The sequence below is a fragment of the Aythya ferina genome (assembly GCF_964211825.1).
Source record: "Aythya ferina genome assembly, chromosome: 16".
Classification (NCBI taxonomy): domain Eukaryota; kingdom Metazoa; phylum Chordata; class Aves; order Anseriformes; family Anatidae; genus Aythya; species Aythya ferina.
The window spans coordinates 3,103,290-3,122,269 of NC_140315.1; the positions used below are offsets into that span (position 1 = coordinate 3,103,290).

The window sequence follows — 18,980 nt, forward strand, 5'->3', positions numbered from 1 at the left end:
CTCACAAAGGCAGGCTTTTCCTTGGCCATGGAGGAGATTCCCCTGTTGGCATTATCCATTAGTTAACAGCCCATCTCCAGGAATAAATCAGAATAACAAGTTAGAGCAAGCCACTTTCCTCATTCCCTATCTTAGGAGGACATCTTCAGCGGGGAGATGCTCTCCAGTGTGTTTTTGCTGCTATCCTAATTTCTCCTTTGTTGCCCATATGGGGAATAATTGAATCATAACATAATTTGAATGTCAGTGCTAACCTCCTGGGTCATCCACTGTATGTGGGACATAATGAGTGGAAGTAGAGCTATAGCTGCTGACATTACAGCCTGTGGCTTAGGAAGGTATCCTTTTGCTCATCAGTGAGCTTGAGGTTGCTGCATTATATAGTTTTCGGGATGGAAAAAATAAGCAATTATTATAAGGCACTGTCATCTCCTGTCACATGCAATAAAATCAGTTTGGCTTTCTGAAAGCCCTGTGAGGAAGGCAACAGGATAAAAATTGGTGAGTGCAGATGAAGAGACGTTGGTGAATAAGACCTTGTGTCAGTCATTACTCTGCAGATCCTTTTAAAGGGAAGGAATGAGTAAGCTGGGGTTAGGGGGCCTTGCGGTGTGATTTGCTGGGCATTTCAAAATGTCAACCCTCCATGTAATGGGCAGTGATGAATGCAGGTTGCATTAATGAGTTTTGTACCGCAGCGAGGCGGGGGCATGATAAGAATCCAACTCTGCCCGGGGTGATGGATGTTGGCTGCAGTCACCAGGCCACGGTGGCTCCTTGCAGAGAAGAAGTGGTTCTCATTACGGCGGAGACCTTCTGAAAGGTGTCACAGCATGAGATCTCTCATGGGCTCACGTGTGGGCAAGGATGAGCGAGCAACATCCTCAGAGGCCCAGGTGAGCATCCCTGAACAAACCCTAAGTAAACCCTACGAGCTTGTGACAACGCCATGGGAGGGAGAGAAGAAGCCTCCTGTGCTTGAGTCCAGACTGCTTCACCGAGGTGAGATCTCTGTTGTGGGCCAGCCAGTGGCTTCTTTCTTTGTTGCTGTTGATTGTGGTAAAACTGCTTCTATGAGCTGCTCAGAATCGTTGATGTGGATGCCAGGAATATGTGTGTTTAAATCCAGACTTGACACTGGAAGGGAAAGGACTCATCTTCTGCTCTGATGTCAAGGCTCTCTGTTGACAAACTGGCAGGGCTTGCCTTTCTGACACAGACATTGTCACTTGGATCCTTTTGACCATGGGCTAGAAAATGAAATTCTGAAGTCAAATGACCCGTATTAATGGGCTGGTCCTTGTCTTTGGTGAATTCCTGGCTGGAATAGCTTAGATCCTTCGGAGGTACTTCGTTAGTGTCCCAAGGGAAAAGGGGAACAAGAGGCTGCAAGCAGCCTTTCTGCAGCCCCATTCCAGCGGCGGTGGGTAGCAGAGTCGCTGATGTGTCCTCCCACCAGGTGTGCAAGCAGAGGGGCTGCGACCACCTTACCCCATTAGCTGACAAGGACCTCGGCAGAGTCCCCGTGTAAGCAAGAGGTGACACTGGGGAGGCGAGGCTGCTGTGGCTCACTGGCCCTGTGTCAGCACCCAGCGATTTCTCCAAAGGGGTGGTGAGAACTGAGGAAGTTCACAGCACCTACAAGCAGGGCTTTTTTGCTTTTAATTGGTTTCCATCTGTCAGACTTGTCAGTGGTGAAACTGGATGTTTGCAAAGAGAAAAAAAAATCCTTCCCCTTCATCCGCCCCCACACCTCCTCCCTTCCCGCTGCTCTGTCTCCAAGCTCCAGTGCAATATCTGAGCAAGTTTATTCCAGCACCTGCAGGCAGCAGGAGTGGAGGAGTTTGTGAGAAGAGGCAGCCCACAGCCCTGATTGCTGGCGGATATTTTGCATCCTGTGTTTGGGAATCAGTTCCTTTGGGCCTCTGAGGGTCTGCCATGATCCGTGCCCTGGCCTTCAGGCTCAAGTAGCTTCTGGGACGCGCTGGTGCTTTGGCAGCTTCGTAGGTCTGCGAGGGTGGGGTGATCAGGATGATCTGTCCATCCTGAGGAAGTCCCAGGTGCCATGATAATGGTTTGTGCATGGCAGTTACGAGATAGAAAAGAGGACCAGACGTGGTGTTTACTAAAATAATGAATACGAGGGGAAGTGGGAAACCTCATATGATAACTGATGCTGTTCTCAGCATCAGCTGCCACAAAGCTGTCGTGTTGAATTAGCAGTTCTTAAGGGACAAGAAGTCCCTCAGTGAATCACAACTGCGACATCACCTGCACAAATAATTGTATTAGGTTTGGATCAACAATGAAAATAAAGGATAAACAATTATCTAGTTAAGTTCTTCATCGTTTTTGGTGACATCATTGTGCAGAGTAACTGAATTACCTTCGTCTTCCCGTTTGTCAGAGGGTTTATAAGACACCCTTTCTTCCTTTTCCTCTCCTCTTGTTGTGAGCAATGAAACTGAGTGGGATCTGCCCCAGCCAGCTCCGAGATGAGCTGAAAACCTTAGATCCCCACAGGGCTGCTCATGATCCCCATGATGGAGCTAGAATATCTGGCTGTAAATCTGTTTCTTCACCTAATCCTGGCTGTGCAATCCCAGTTTTGGATGTCTCAGATTTGCTTTCTGTGTTAATGCATACATTTCATGCATTAACTCCCAGTATAAGGTATTGCTTCCACCCCACTTCACGATTTGTTTGAGATTAAATCCACTTTTCTGCATCACAGTTTTTCTGGGTATATCTGGTTGTGATGAGCTCTCAGTGTTTGACTTCTGAAACATTACATTTCCTAGTAGCACGGAACAGTCTAAGGGAAAATAAGGACTTGTTGCTATGAATATTTATGGTTAGAATTGAATTGTATTGTAGATTGCAATTCATTATTACTGGTGCAATAGTATGATAGAAGCTAACACTTAATTTAATTGATAAATTTTCTCTTTTGTGCCTTGACCAGTGAACGGATTTATCTGAAACCTGTACGCTGTTAGTCTCAGTATTTAAATCTGTTTAAAGTAACAGCCATACTAAAGAAAACTAAGGTAGGAGTAAATCTGTCCATAATGCCAATAAGCCAGAAATATTTCTGCTCACAAAGAGTAAAAATGTAAAATTGACTCAATTTATTTTATAGAGCAGATATTCACTATGAACAGAAACACAAATTATCCTCAATTTAAACATCCTTGGGGTGTAACAACACCTGGTGAAGTGAAAAAAAAAAAGGAACTCTCTCCAAAAAGAACAGCAATTTTGGGAGCAGGCATTTGCTGGGTGATGTAAACAAATGTAACTGCTTCAATGCTTTACCATGATGCTGGGTGAGGGAATGCTTCACTGAGCAGGTGAATGGGATGGTACCCAAGCCGTGCCTTCAGCCCCCTGCACTGGGTGCAGAGCATCCCTCTTCCCCCTCCAGTTCATTTTGACCATTGTCCCAGTCTGGGTTTCTCTGTCTTGGCACAATTGAACAGCTTCCTGAGAAGCTCCAGTTTATCCCTCCCAAGAAACAGGCTCAGTTTCAAATAAATATCCGAGATCCTCAGGTTTATTGTTTGTTACCCCAACAAAACTTCTTTCCCATCCTATTTCATTTCAGTCCTCTAGCTCCTAATTCTCCATTACTCCGGTGCCAGCTGCTAAGGAAGTCTTTTGGGCTCATCAAAGTCTTGCTGTGACTCACAGCCCCTTCGTACATCAAACAGCCTTGTCGTGGTGAGCAAGACAACCGAGCTGCAAACCCTATGGTGCCTCCCGGAGAGCTGGTTAGAAAAAATGGGCAGACCCTGAGCCCCGAGGCAATCTGTGAGGAAAATGAATAGCACGGGGGGGGTGAATTGTTGTAAACAAGTAGCAGTGATATTCTGCTTGAAGAGAAAAGCTTTTGACTGATTTGTGAATATGTGAAAATCAGATGGGAGCAGAATGTTGGTTGTTGTTTTTTCCCCTTTTCCTTTTCCAGTGTTTTTCGCTATATGATGGTGTTGCTAACACAACTGTCTCCTCTCCGGAAAAAGTCTGCAAATCCTTTTGATGACATGATGTATGTGAAGACACAGAAAGCAAATAGAATTTGCATTGTATATTCATTTCTCCCACGCCTTCTGATGACAGTTGGAATTCTTTGTCCCTTTTATCCTACACCTTAAGCTGAAATAGCAGCTTAAATCTTCCTTAAAGCTGAGCTTTGAAAAATGGGTAGTTTTGGGGCCGGCAGGAGTTTCAACTGGGGGCCAAAATGAGATCTTCCTTCAGAAAACTTTTCAGCCTTTGTCTCCCTGTACAGAAGTTCACTGATTTTGTGTTTGCCTTCCAGAACAGCGGGTGGAGCACAGACAGCCCTTCGTGATTTCTGGTTTGGTGTTCACCCATGAGTAGCTTTGACTTTCCTGTTCACCAAGGGTGCAAAGTTCCCCCTCACAGTTAGCCCTGTTCTTTCTCAAGCTTGGTGCTGAGAGCTCTCCCAGCAGAAGCCAGCCCTTCTTCCACAGGAATCAGCTGATAACAAAGAAAATCAGTGGGGGCTGATGTCTGAGAGCTCTCCTGGCACCAGATCTGGAGGTAAAATCGCTGGTGATAGAATGAGTGGGTGGCCAAGGGATTAGAAGAGAGCCCACCGAGGATGAAGTGCAGGACTGCCATTCAATGCAGCACTGTATATATCCTATAAACATCTGCAAAGTGCATTTCTAATGCACTAAGTGCAAATTTACAGATTCCTGTAAGCCAAGTGAAGGTCAGCAGTCTGATCGGGCTCCCCACTGGGTGCGGGCCCGCCGTGGTGCTAGCACCGGCGTGGGTGTCCGTGCACCTTGGCCACTCCTGCACCCCTGAGTCAGGGCAGCTCTTTGGCAAGTTTCCTGTGACTGCCAGCACCGCTCAGCCACTCCCATGAAAAGTTTTGTTCTAGATTGTCAAATTTCAGATTTTAAAATATTTTCTCAAATTGTTTTCTTCCGTGACTGAACGCAGAGATCAATACCACCCTAGGGCAAAGGGAGGGGGATTTCTACCAGTTAGTTCTAATATTTTTCTCCTTTACCGGGCACTGCAAAGAACCCTATTTCTTGCAAAAAAAAAAAAAGATGTGTCTGAATCTTAGTGCTCAAAATGCACACTGGTTTTGTAGCAGTGACAGCAGCCACCAGAAGGGGTGGTGCACAATGACCCGTGTCTTTCTTCCACTGAACTGACTGTGGTTGTTTGGTAAAGGACATCCCTCTTGCTTTGGTGAGGAGCTGGTTTTGACTGCATGTGAAAGGAATAAGAGTGGCAGCATGGAAACAATGAGTATTTGTCTCCCAAAGTCCATGAAAACTTATTAAGATACAAAGTGAAATCTGTAAGGGTGCTTTGCAAATGCCAGTGAGCTCTATATGATAAACAGTATATTAAAAAGCACTGAAGCATGCCATGATAAACAGTCTCCTTCTTTGCAGTTGTAATATATACAATGAGCAAGAGATATCATCCTGTATTCAATCAAAATCAGGATTGGAGTCTTTGTTCCTTCCAGACATCAGCTATGAAATGTGATTTCTTTTTTTAATCTGATCAGCGCCTCTGGCATTTAAGATTGGCTGTGGAGCTGCTAACATAATGAACTGCTTTATTTTTCCCCTGCTAAATGATATTTAGAAAAAAAAAATAAAAATAAGCCTTAGAAACGAGAATCAAACAAAGCTAGAGTGGGTCACTTAAAAACACAAAGGGTGTTTGTAGGTGAAAACTGATTTATACCAGTTGTGCATGTGGCCTTCACCTGGCTGTAGCATCTTCCCCTGCAGTTTTACAAACCTCCCTTGTAGCTCTGGCTCTGGGATTCTGCAGATTTGTCCCTGGCAGGGAGACTAACCATGGACCTATGTGACCTAGTGCAGACACTGCTCAATCCTGAGACATCTGTGAGAAAAAAATTGTATGTGAATGCTTTCCTTGGAGATTACATAGGTGGGGAGCGGTGACGAGTTGCAGAGCAATCAGACCTCTTTATTAATTACAGTGTGTTTGAGTGCCTGAGGCTGAAAGCTGCACTGCAGTTGTGGTAGACACATCTTTCCTAATAAATAGCTTCCAAAGACGGGAGAAAGGACGAGTAAAGAAAGGAACAAAGAAACTCCAGGCTAACTGGTTCAGCCTTTAATGTGACTGAAGCTGATGCAGTGGCAAAGTACGGTGTGTCCGTCTTCATGCTGCGTTTTATTGGGATGAAGGAGGGCGAAACAGTGCATCCAAGATGCTGACGTTACTCACAAGTGAGGAGTCAAGGGATCTTGAAGCAGATCTTCCAGGCTATACATTCACACTCATTCTTTTTTGTAACGTCAGCTTACAATGAAGCTGAGATGTCCACACCGCCCATGTCAGCTGCGCACAGCAGAGCAGCAGCAGCGTGAAAGCAGACGAAGTGGGCTGCTCCTGCTTTACAGGGTGGTTTTACATTTTTGTGTTAAAAAGGTGGAGGATATTGCTTCCCATTTCTTCAGGATTTCATAGAGAAGCATCTAAGAGTAATTAAGTGTCCTGTCCATGGTGATACAAGCCAGCTGGGCCAGACAGTGCCTTCAGGTAAGAGGAAGAGCTCTGCACTGGAAGGACCGAAAGCTTGCAGTGAGGTGTGCATGGGCAAGAGTTGCACTCACACCTGTGATATCTATTTCAAAGACAGCCATAATTTTTCTGGACTCTTCCTATTTATTTTCTGCTGCCAGGAATGAATTAGCTGTGCTCTCTTTGTAGTCACAGTCCCTGAGGGATGCAGGTGAGCTGTCCCAAACTTGCTATCACCATCCTGTCCCTGGGCATTCAGTCTCTGACCGGTGTGTGCTCACCCCACAGGGCTGCCTGCCCCCCCTAGAAGCAACCCCAGCATTTTATTTGGTGCTTGGGGCTGTATCAGTGCTTGTGCACTGCAGGAAGGGTTTTGCACTTGAGTGCCCACCGTCTCTTCATGCTTTCCTTCAAACTTAACAGCCCACATGAGACTTGTAATAATAACCAGGATGCGCTGCCTTATTGCTTGAATACCCTCGTGGATATGCTCAACCTGATCTACAGTTCAAATAAATTCAATAAGGCAGAGGAGGGTTTAAAGACATTTTAAATAAATTAACTTCTGGATGGATGTTTATTAAGTTTTATGAAGCCATTTGCTAAAACGCAATGTTTGGTTCAAAAGGCATCTTAAATATTCCTCCTGTGAACTATGGAAATTACTTTTGTAATTGAAATGAGAAATATGGGCCAAATTGAAAGCGTTTCTCCTTGCTTGAGTCTTTGCCTTTCTAAAAGGAAAAGAAACAAGGAAACTCATTGACTCACAGTTTTTTGCTTTCCTTTTCATGGTGGGGCATGATGTGAGGCCTCATTGCATGAGATAGGTGGGAGGGGTGCATGGGTGGACTGAGGCTCTCTGGTTCCCAGGAGTTTTTGAAGAAATTGGTCCTGAGCTAGAGAATTCATGGGCAAAGGGCAACATTTTTCACCCCAGCACAAACCTGGTCTGGGTTTCTGCATGAGCACTGGAGACTCCACCGGGAGCATCCTGCCCTGCAGAAAAATCCCATGCAGCCAGAAGACGAGGCCATGGCTGCATGGTGTGGGTTTTCTCTGCTGAGGGCAGTCACTGCAGCTCTGTGGGCAGCAAAATGAAAATACGCCCTCTAACAGAGCAAGGCTAAATACCAAATAAAAGGATCCATCAGATAAATGATTTGATTCTTCAATAATTGGTCGTGTAGGAGCAATAGTGGCTCCTGCTCTTCTCATCTAGAAGCAGCACCGAAATGCTTTTGGAGAGGCAGAAAATCTCAGCTAGGATTTAAAAGACGAATTTTGTGGCCGTGAATGACTCCAAACATTTAAACTTTATTTTGTTGTTGCTTTCCAAGCAACCTTTCATGCTGCCAGAAATCAAAACGGTTGGGCTGAATGGCTGAAAACTGTGAAGATTTTGTGGGTTTTCCTGGAGATCAGCTGAGCTATTTCATGACAGAACTTTACCTGGGAGCTGCGGGGGGAATGGAGCTGACTGATTTATGCTCATTATGTGTAAAGACACTTTAATCTAGTCGGCAATACCTAAGCGTCCTGTTCTTACGAAATTACATCTGTGTTAGAAAAATCAGTGCCGGGAGGAAATGAGCCATGCAAAAGAGAGAGGAAGGTAGGAGGGAAAGGCTCACAGTTAGGGCACAGTAAATAAACCTGCTTTGTCTTTCAGCAGCAGATTATTTGGGGCCAGGGCTGTCTCCTTTGCTGTGTACCTGCAGCTCCAAGTGCAAAAAAGCCCCAATCTGCTCAGTGTCCTACGCGGAGCTACTGTAGAAGTAATGGCTGAGACGGAACGGTTTTAGTGCTTGCTCTACAACAGGGGAGAGCAAGCAGGCAAGGAAAGCAAAGCAGGACTTTGGAAAGCAGCAAAACTCGTGTATTCCCACCTGGATCTGTGCAGCACAGGTCTTTCTTGAAGGCTGGAAGATCTCCACTCCTGTACTTCAGCCTTGTGCCACACTCTCAGAGCCCAGGAGTTCAACCCAGGATGCTCTCTGCTGCTGCTCCTAACACCACAGCAGGCTGGACTCGGAACCAGCACGGACTCTCTGATTTTGCCAGGTCTCGGGAGGAATTTCTCAGGTTGATCTTCACTGATCAGTGTCTCCCTCAGCCCAAGCCAGGCTTTTCACCTTTTTGTGTGCACCTTGCAGGTGCACACACGAGCTGGCATTTGGACACAGCATTGGTGCCAAAGAGCCAGAGCTTGCTATGGGACAGGAGAGCTCAGGACCCTTCTGCAGAGGGGTTGCAGTGGTCGGTTGGAGGTCGATGTGATTTCACAGGTCAGGATGGGCAGTCAGATAGCCTGCTGTGGTAAGCAGTCTGTACGATCCAAGCACAGCTACCAGGTCAAGCATAATCAGCCCAAAGCCTTAAATTCAGATATTTATTTCTTAGGATCAATAAACGACAAAATAAAATAAAATGAAGTAAAATACCATACAGTACAAAGGCTAATATCAGGAAGTAACCATTTCATTACTGTTTGATCAGTAAATACAGTATCAATAATATCATGTTACATTGAAAGAGTGTTTCCCATTGCTATATAAAAGGATTTCACACCCTCTTCCTTCCCTTTGTCACAGAAACTCATACAAAAGAGACTCACACACTTTTAACATTCATTTTTTTCCCATTGCACAACAGGCCACAGAAAATAAAGCACATCAACATTTTGTATTTCAGAAAAAAAAATAATAAAAAAAAGGTGCACTTCAAAAAATGTTTACCATAGATACAGTATGTGCAGGACTATCAGGTGGCACAGCTGGGGAAGGACTCTTGATCACAAAGCCAGGACACAGCACCATGGATTTTAGCAATTTCTGGTTCTCTACTGAATGGATCCAAACTGAAAACAGAAGGTTCGTCTGTGATGTCAAGAATCAGACAGAGCTCCAGCAGGTACAGCTTTGTTGAAACAGCCACCAAACAACACAGTCAGGAAGATACCCGACTAACATCTCCCTAAATGTTTGATGCTAGAAATGCAAAGGTCCTGTGACTCTTGCCTGTGTCCTGCTAACCCTCCTCACCAACCTTTCCGTTTAGGTTTCTTCTTTACTGGTGCCGCCGCTGAAGCGAGATCTCGTGCACTTTACCAAAAGACAAGCTCAGCAGAGCGTTCGGTCTCTGATGCACACTGGGCCTTTGGTTAGAAAGTCCTGTCTGGGGAAAATTTCTGAATAGCATAACGACTTGGGAAATCTGATTTCACACACTGCCAAATGGATGGCCCTGCCTAGAATGCTGTCAAGATAAACGAAAGCTGAAAATAATATCTGGAGAGGTCACTTGGTAGTCTCTCTTCAGATGGGAATCCCTCCGAATCCATCTGGCAGCACTTCACATCTGTGGGTTCAACAGATTTTTTTACTTGAAACAAACAGTTCAAAACACTTAGAGGAAATTTGCATAGATTAACAGCGTGCTGCATGAATGCTCACCCCTCTGCCCCAGCAGACAAGGCAGGAATACAAAGGATGAGAGAATGCATTTTGTCTAATGGCAAAAGCCACTTGTACTCGATCAGGTTTAAAGCCAAACCTTGTTGGGTTAGTTGTTCAACCATCGTTAAAAGGCATGGAAAGAAAGAGAACCATTTTTCTGACAGATGCCCTTGGTATATACCAGGCTTTTTGTACCTTCTTCCCTTGAGTACCGTGCGTTCATCTACAAAACCGCGGGGCCTTGTACTGAGTTATCCTCACTTCTTTGAGCTCAGGGACACTAAAATTCTATGCTGGATACAGCAAAACTAGGTGGGGAGGAGGAATAGGGTGAAACCAGCTGTAACTCCCATTTCTCTACTCAGGTAGTCAGATTTGCCCTGTGGAAGAGGTAGCTTTGAGCTGCACTCTCAGGTTAAGGCCATAGGCTTAGGTCTGCACCCACTAAAATTGCAGGAGCAGAGCTTTAGAAGCCAGTAAACTGCTCGGATAAATCTCCCAACATGAGCAGCTCTGCAGGACTTGTGTAGCCCAACAAACATTGCAGAAGTTCATTTCATTTTCACTCCAGCTCGTTCCCATTTTCATGTTAAACCCAAAATAAACCTACCACTCTCTCAGAGCTGTGATCAAAAATTCTGTAAACCGCCGGTGTGTCTCAGCAATGAAAATCAAAGCCAAACAGCTTATGTGAGACAACATTTTTTGTACAGTGTTTTCTAAGCTAATCAAGTGCATTTCAGCAGGTTGGTGTTTAACAAGCATAGTAGTAACTTTAAATGTTTCAAAGGTGGATATTTCAAAAGCAACCAAGACATGCAGGATGTTAAATCCTAACAAAAGTCAAAGCAATGCACAGTTGGAGCTTCCACAGGAGGCTTCCGACATCACCTCCCAGCTGTTGACTCTTTTTAGATGTGAAGTTAAAAAGTGTGGGTCCTCTCCAGAGCCATTTAAACGTTGTCTTGCCTTGAAGGCCAGTAGTAAGCGTGTGACATTAAGACTCTTCTTCCTCTGCTCCTTGTACCTGGACTCCTGTAGCACAGGAGCAGTGAGGGCAGTGGAGATGAGTGGCTTTGTAGGGTCTGTTACAGATGATGCCCACACCACGTTATTTGCTGTGTGGCCACCTCAACCTCCTTGTCTTATTCAGCTGGAAGCTGCCAAGCTGCCATGAGTGCTGCATCTCCCCCGTGCCTGTACAAACCTGCCTCTTTTAGGGCTGCTGCTCGCAGCTGCAGTCCCCCATAAAAGTCAAAATTGACTGAGCTTCAATGGACAGACATAGATGAAGGCAGCAACAGTGAGTAAACCAGGAGTACACAAGTAAGTCTGCCCATGGTTCTGCAGTTCCTACACGTAGTACATAGCCCACAAGGCAGCACGTAAGGTCTATAGCTTCTTCCTTCAGCCTGCCCAAGCCATTTCTAACACACACACGATATTAAACACCAACATGATAGCATTTGCTGGTTTCTCACAGATTTCCTTCCAAGGAGAGACCAGTCTCCTTTTTGCCTCTCTTATTTATTTGTCCCATTACCAGTTTTTCTTACCAAAGAGGAGTCGACTGCAAACGAGCAACAAAAGTGCTTTGTCAATTGTAAACTCTGCCCTCTGTTTCGTGCAACCAGGGCAAGAAATTAAGAGAAGGCATGGCAGGACAAAGCCTGTAGTTTGGCTGAATCAGAGGGAACTAAGGCCCTGCTGATTCCTATTTGGAGCCCTTTCTTTTGGAGTGGTTCTGTACTAGGCGTTAAAATAATTTCCCCATCCCTGCTAGGTGCGGTTGTAAGTCACGGCTGGTTGTAGCCAGATCCACGTGGTAGTAGCCAGCTCTGTACAATGGCTATAAATGCCTCAGGAGCAGATAGCCATCGCTCCCAACTCACAGCAAACACCACAACGTACTACATCTGGAGTAGGAAATGTCACTGGTACCTGCTGGAGGTGACTGCTCCCCACAGCTGTGTGATGCTGCTCTGCAAGGGCTCACGTAGTTGCCTGCGGGGTCAGAGCCATGTATCCAGCACTGGGACCAGTGTCACGGGCTGTGGGTGCTCCTCAGTTGCAGGGTGACAGGGGATGGGCAAAGCCTGCAAGCTGGATGGAGCCAAGGGGCTCTTTTAGTCTTTATAGTCTTTAGTCATTATAGAGGGAAGCTAGTGACACGTGCCAAGGGGCTGGGGCAGCTCCTGCACGGAGCCTCCTGCCACCAGAGCTCAGCATTGTGCCCTACCCCTGGATCTCCCTTCTTACAGAGCCTTTCTGTGCTTCTGACCAGGAGCGATCCACAGCCACTGGCTTTCCCACAGCTGCTCTGAGCAGCAGAAAGGAACAGCAATGTGTGTCACCGCCAGAGAACAGCCTTTCTCGCAGCTAAAAGCCAGCTTTAGCAGTGCTCTCCGGTCTGCCCTTTGCCCTGACACTGCTCGCCTCTTTTTTGGAGTCTGTCTGAATGCCTAGCAATGGTTTGTCACTGTCTCCCTTTGTCAAAGCCAGACCTTTAACAAAATGTGAGGTTTTCCTGATAGGATGTCTTCGGCTCACCTTAGTGTGAGCGTAACTGGAGGCTCGCTGGGTGGGTTTCTGACTCTGCCCAGGGTGTGAGATGTAGGTGGAGTGCACCGGCAAGGAGCATGTGGGCAGGGACCAACCCGATGTAGTTTCTGCCTTGGTGTGAAGAGGGACACAAGGTTCCTAACAGCAAATCAAGCACGGGCTGCACAGGATGATGGTTTTGTTCCCAGGTTTGTGCAGGTCACAGCACCATGCTGTGACCACAGGGAAGGCCCTTTGGCTTTGTCCCAGAGACCCGTGACTTCTGGTGCTAAAGGCTCGAGAGAATTTGTTGCATCTCCCAGTTGGCTGTTAGAGGTGGGACCGTATGGGTGAAAACCTCATGCTACCCATCCTGGCCAGCTGAGAAATTTCAAATTCAAAGGAAAAATCAAGGTGAAGAAAGAAGGGGAAGAGAAGATAAGCTTTATATTCTCTTATTTTGATCCCCCTTTTTTTTTTTTTTTTAGAGTATGCTCATAGTCATGGTGCAGCACAACCTCTGGCTGTCCCAAACTTGGATTTGCTGCAAACAGCTCTCGCTGCTGCTCCTCTGACTTGTTAAAGTTGTTTTAGAGCTAAGACTCCCCAGCTTAGACTGTCCTGTGTTCTTCATTTGCACTATCTGAAGATGTGTATGTGCAGATCAGTAAGCCAGCAGGTTTGGTAGCAAAAAGAAATAAAAGAAAAGGTAGAAAAAGAGGCCCTACCACCTACAACTGATAACCCATGAAATGTCAGCCGTGTGAAAATAGTGCAGAAACAAGCAAAACTGGAATCAGATTGTGAAAAATCTGAGAGTCCCACAGAAATGGGGCAGGTTGCTCTTCTCTCAGCAGACTGGAGCCTGGGAAAAAAAAATTATAAATAAAAAAAGCAGGGTTTGGCTGTGTGGCATAAGGAAGATTTTCCATTTCTGTTCATTTGCAGCAGTCCAGCTGGGTACAGTTTCTGCATTCCTGGCTTTGCTAGAGACTCTGTTACTTACTGGTGTTGCAATACCCAAAGCAGGGTGTGCAGGGCTCGCTGTGCCAGGCACTATACATGCCCTAAAGTGAACGATGATCCCAGGCTACTCCCAGCCCAATCTAAGTAAGGCATCATCTGTTGGTATTTAAGTTCAAGGAACCATCGTGGCTCGACTGAGCACCCAGGTCATATTCATAAGAATTTAGATCTATTTCTAAACCCACCACCTGGCTCTCTGAGGTTTCACTCCTTGCTCATTGAACATCCCATAGATGAGCACGTCCCTTCTCCAAAAACATCCCTCCCTGTTCAAAACTGCTTTCTCCTCGTCAGACTCTGCTCGCTGCCACCAAGAGATGTGATCTCGAACCCTTGGACATGGAAATGGCATCTCTGCCTTGAGAAAAGGATGAAATGCAGTATGAATTTGCTTACGTTTAACATATATTGGCTTCCCAGTTAGCACTGCACCTGGATTTATGCCAGACCGAAGTTACAAAATGTGTAGACATTACTCACAAAGAGGCAAGGCCAACGCGTTAAAATAACCTCAAAGTTACTGGCAGAACGAAGCCTATTTTTCCCAACAAAAATGACTTTGCTAAACACGCTTGTGTTACGTGAATTTGGAGACCATGCCTGAAAGTCACAGAGGCCTCTCTCAAGTTATGACTCCACGATGAAATGCATTTCCCTTCCTCCTTTGGCTTCAGTACGTTGTTTCCCTTGTGACCTGGCTGGAAAACGTGTGGTTGCTGGAGATGCTGTTGGATTTCCTGGTGAAGGCCAGTCGTTTTTTCTTCTTCCTCCACGGCAGGCACAGGAGCGTGAGGGTGGAGAGGAAGATCTGTCGGAAGTTTGCAGACACCAGGTTGTACAGGATGGGGTTGATGGCCGAGCTGACGTAGAAGAGGACGTTGGTCAGCATGTAGAAGTAGTGGTAGAAGTTGTAGAGGAAACTGGAAGGACAGATGAAAGACAGAAGTCTGAGTGTGGAGAACTGAAAGAATTCAAAATCACAAGGGTGAAAAAAGTGTAAGTTGTTCTTCCAGCTAAGCTTTCTCTGCTATGTGCCCTGTGTTGTCAGCTGCCACTGGACAGATGTAGGTCAAATAGCTTTACAGAGCTCTTGCCCCCGTTGTTATCAGTTCAAAACTCATTTATGCCCTGGGACTGGATGGGATATTTACCTCACATACTTATTTTGCCTTTGAAAATAGACTCGCTTGAAATTGAGAAACCACTTGGAGATTTGCTTCCGTGTCACGCATATACATGAGCTCGACTTTCTGGCTGCAATTCTGGTAGACAGAGCCTGCGGAGGAGCCAAGACCCTGTAAGAGAAGCAGCGATCTCCTCCCCAGGCAGCGAGAGCTGCGCCAGCTCCTTCGGTGGGTCCCCATGTTGGGATTTGTCTGTGCTCTGGGATGGTTTTCTCTATTCTGGGGGCAGGCTGATGACAGCATGCTTTTAAACACATCCTGACCACCACAAGATAATGTTTTCAGCTAGAATTGGTTGAAAACACTTAGTTATTTTTGTTTCTTTCTGAAATAGCTTTCTTTGGGAAAGCTATTTCCCAAATAAAAAAAGAAAGGAAAACTGAGATCAACATCTCAGAGATGGTAAAGGGTTTATAAACAACGTGGGTCTCATTTTCAGGAAAATGTTCCTCGGGATCATTTATCTCAGTGGAAACCACAGACCTTGCTGTTAGTCTGAGCACTGTCTAACAAAAGATAAATAGCCGTGTGCTGGAGTACATCACCACTCCCCCATGGCCCCCTCAGCCCTGCCAAGTACTGCCCGGCCCATCCAGCTCTTAGGAGCAGAGTTTCTCAATGTAGTTGTGAAGAATTAATTTAACGCAGATTTATCTTCTTCAGGGGCAGGCACATGCATTTCATTTATAAATGATTATGTCAAGCTGCTGCGAGCTCTTGATTAGCTACCGTACTGATAGCTCAGCATTCATAACATGCCTGTAAATTCAACATTTTCCTAAAATCACTCATGGCTTTTAATAGAAGAGAAAAAAAAAAGAAAAAAAAAGTGAATGCAACCACAATGCATAAATTCACACTAACTGCTGATGGGATTCTCTACCCCTTTTGCTCATAGTAAACGCGGGCACTACAGAATTGATTGCTGCTTTAAGTACTTTACTTATAGGAAAGCAAACAAGACACCACAGTTGGCCCCAGTGTGTGCCTCGAGCTCCGTTGTTTTCGTGATTAAAGATAGGGTTTGGCTTTTACTACGGATGGATGTACAATCCCATTCAGGAGGCTGCTGTATCATAAATTACTATTATTTGCTTTTGGCGTTTATGAAATTTTAATGTCTCCTTGTTGCTCGGCTTCTAGGTACCGAGGATTTTTACATTTCCTGGACATTGCAGGAAGCAGAGCTGGTTCCAGAGGGAAGAGGGATGCAGCGCTGTGGGAGGAGGGAAACATCTCTCACCGAGCACCTCTCATGCCATCTCTCTGCCAGGCTAAACTAGGTTTATATCCCTGGACATAATGAGCTCTTAATTGCGTATTTGAAATGAATAAACAGTTCTGTGGCTGCTTTGCCAAGGGACCTGGCCTGATGTGGCAGAAAGGCTGCCAGCAGCCATCTGTGAGCACCGCACGTGCGTTCAGTGTAGGTGTGCAATGCGTGTAGGTACCTGTCCCTCAGTGACAACTACTGGTATTTAATTTTGATCCACTCGCTTTAAAACCCAGTAAATACCCTCAGTGAGCAGCCCGGTTATTTTCTCATCTGCATAATCTCTCCTGTCACTAAGGGAAGGTGGCGTTGGGGAATGAAACTGCGCTGACAGGAGCTGCCTGGTCCTGGGGCCGGTGATCGATATCTCCACCACGGGGACAGCGATCCACTTCGGATGCATAAATGCCTCTGCCAAGTATCATCTCATCAAGGGCTGTCAAAGGTGAATATCCATCAGCGTTGCCAGCGGGGGCGATTCTGTGGCCGCAGCCACGGCAGGAAGGGCTGCTGATGCATTTCAGGGCAAGCTGATGCTTTCCCCTCCCACACCTGGGGGATTTAGGTGATAAAGCGAGGACTCCTAATTTTGTCTGGCAATCACGGCAAGAAATCCATAATAAAGAACAAACCAATTAAGAGGTTGAGGCTTTGACCCCGTGGTCACACCTCTGCTCCCCAGGCCCCACTAGGCCCTGATCACTCACTCTGTCCAGTGGCTGGAGGGGACGTAGCAAAACATGAGGCGCCGTATGTGGTAGGGGAGCCAGCACACCACAAAGGCGATCACCACAGCACCTGCAAAGAATGAAAAAAGTTAACTTTTTGCGAGCAATTCTTCATCGTGGGTGAGAAAGGGACCTGTGTGGGGAGGTGCTTATCAGCATAAACTGATTTCCTAAAGCCCCGCTTTGTTCTTACCTTGCTGCTGTGCCAAGAATTAATAACCCGGAGGGAAAAACAGCCTGAAAATGTCCGTAAAAACAGGCATAACAGAAATAATAGAAAATATCTATAAGCATGGAAGTAGTGACATTATGAACAAAAGATACAGCACAGATAAGGGATGGTTGATGCCTAGTTCAGACGCAGGCTAAATGAAACTGCTCTGCATTTGCACCTGTCCTTGTGTTTTATGCCCTCAAAAGCACCAGGTATTTTGTCTACAGTGCTCAGAGAAGCAGTTAGTGGATGTTTTTCATGCAGGTAGACAGGGAAGCAGGGACGCCGTAATCCCATTAGTTGGTTATGCGGAGCCACTGGCCGCAGTCCCCATGGTGCTTGGGATCATTAAACAGCCTCGGGAGCTGCTTTGTGGTGGCAGAGCTCGGCCTTTTGTTCTATATTTGTGCAGTACCTGAGACAGTGATTACGAGATGCTTGGGTCTGGACATTGCCATCATACAACTCATTAATTAAAGAGCAAAAAGAGAAGGATGAGAGTTTTTCTTCCTCTCCACATTCTCGCCAAGGACCATCAACCAATGAGAAACAAAATGCAAAAACTCTGAAGGATAAAAGCTCTTCTGGTGCTGAGCGTTCGTCAATATAGATTAAAAAGCAGATATATCAGGCAATCAAGGGAAAGACTTGTTTCCTTTTGTAATATGTATTTCATCCTCTGTATGAAATGACGGGATTCTGGCAGAATCCCAGCAGGAAACAAAGAAATCTCAGTTAAAACATAACACAATAAAACCCAAGAAGAAAATCAAGACTAAATAAAATGATTATGTTAATTTTTTTTATCCCAAATTTGCTCTACAGACAATAAGGGCCACATTTTTCTTGTCCTTTATGTGACCTGTAAAGGGCTAGGAAGTAGCAGAGCTCTTATCAAGCTACTTGGCACTTGGAGGCCAAAGTCTCTCTGCCTTGGGACTGAAAATATTTATGTGACTACATAGAAGTGATGTGTATCCCTTGAAAAACAGTCCATGAGGAGCAAGACTGCCTATGGCTGCATCTTCCCATTGCCATTACACAGCCAAGGAGCACAGGGGAGGCTCAAGTAAATGCAATGAATTTCCACCCCTCCAGTGGGGCAGGGGTGGGGAGACAAATGTCTGTGCCCTCTTTCTGGGAGTGTTATCAAGGCTGGAGTCACCGAGCAATTTGTACAGAAATCCAATAGTTCTTGGTGTCCATCTCTGTACTCACAGCTTTATTTCAAGCCCACGTTATCGCGTTTATTAAACGTGTTACTAACAGTGGAGATGGGGAAATTCTCTTAGCATCAGCCCGTGTGATGTAGGAAAGCATCTTCCAGGAATGCTGAAAAAGCCATTTAATCAGTAAAGTTTTAGGCATTGGGAAGGACAGGTTTGGGAAAGAAGGCTAGAGAGTTTGTTCTTATTCTCTAGAATAAGAATTCATTATGATATATAATTATCTATTATATAATTATATATTATTATTATATTATTATATATTATTATAGTCCAGTTGAATTCATTATTTCAATCTGAGTAGTTTTGGCTGCTATATGGCTGTTGCGATCGCAGATGTAATCCATCACTACAGCCCCTGCAGCTCTTCAGCAGTCCAAAAAGACACCACTAAGGGGATGGATTTGGGCCGTTTCTGAGATTTCATGCCTCAGTTTTTTGAACTAAAAAATTCAAGAAACCTGTGACTCGTTTGCCTCTGTGCAGAGAGCACGGCTGCTCCCCTGCTCTGCTGGACAGGTAGAGGTGCATGCCTTGCATCAGAACCAGGCCCTTCCCTCGCTTCTAATTAATTCAATTGCCACGTGGAAATGTGGTTTGCAGAGGAGCAGAGCTGCTCCATTAACTCCTGATATTTCCCACATTTGAGCAAACGAGGTGCCAAACCTGTGAGGCTGGGAGCAGAGGGGGGAACCTGGGCAAGCCAACCAGGCTGCGTCTTCATTTCCCTTTGAACTCAGACTCCTAATTTAAAAGCGTATTTAAACCTGAA

The 18,980-nt window shown here is 45.6% G+C and overlaps 1 protein-coding gene across 1 annotated transcript in view; it reads right to left on the bottom strand.

Annotated features, from left to right (window-relative positions):
• Positions 1-8,923: 8,923 nt before the first annotated feature.
• The window catches only part of NTSR1 (neurotensin receptor 1), a 51,924-nt gene continuing 41,867 nt past the window's right edge, over positions 8,924-18,980 (bottom strand). The window contains exons 3-4 of the mRNA XM_084537876.1: positions 16,748-16,838; positions 8,924-14,503 (exon numbers count right to left, since the gene is read on the bottom strand). Of these exons, the coding sequence (XP_084394002.1) occupies positions 14,254-14,503; positions 16,748-16,838 (341 nt within the window). The 3' untranslated portion in view covers positions 8,924-14,253. The remainder of the gene's footprint in view (positions 14,504-16,747; positions 16,839-18,980) is intronic.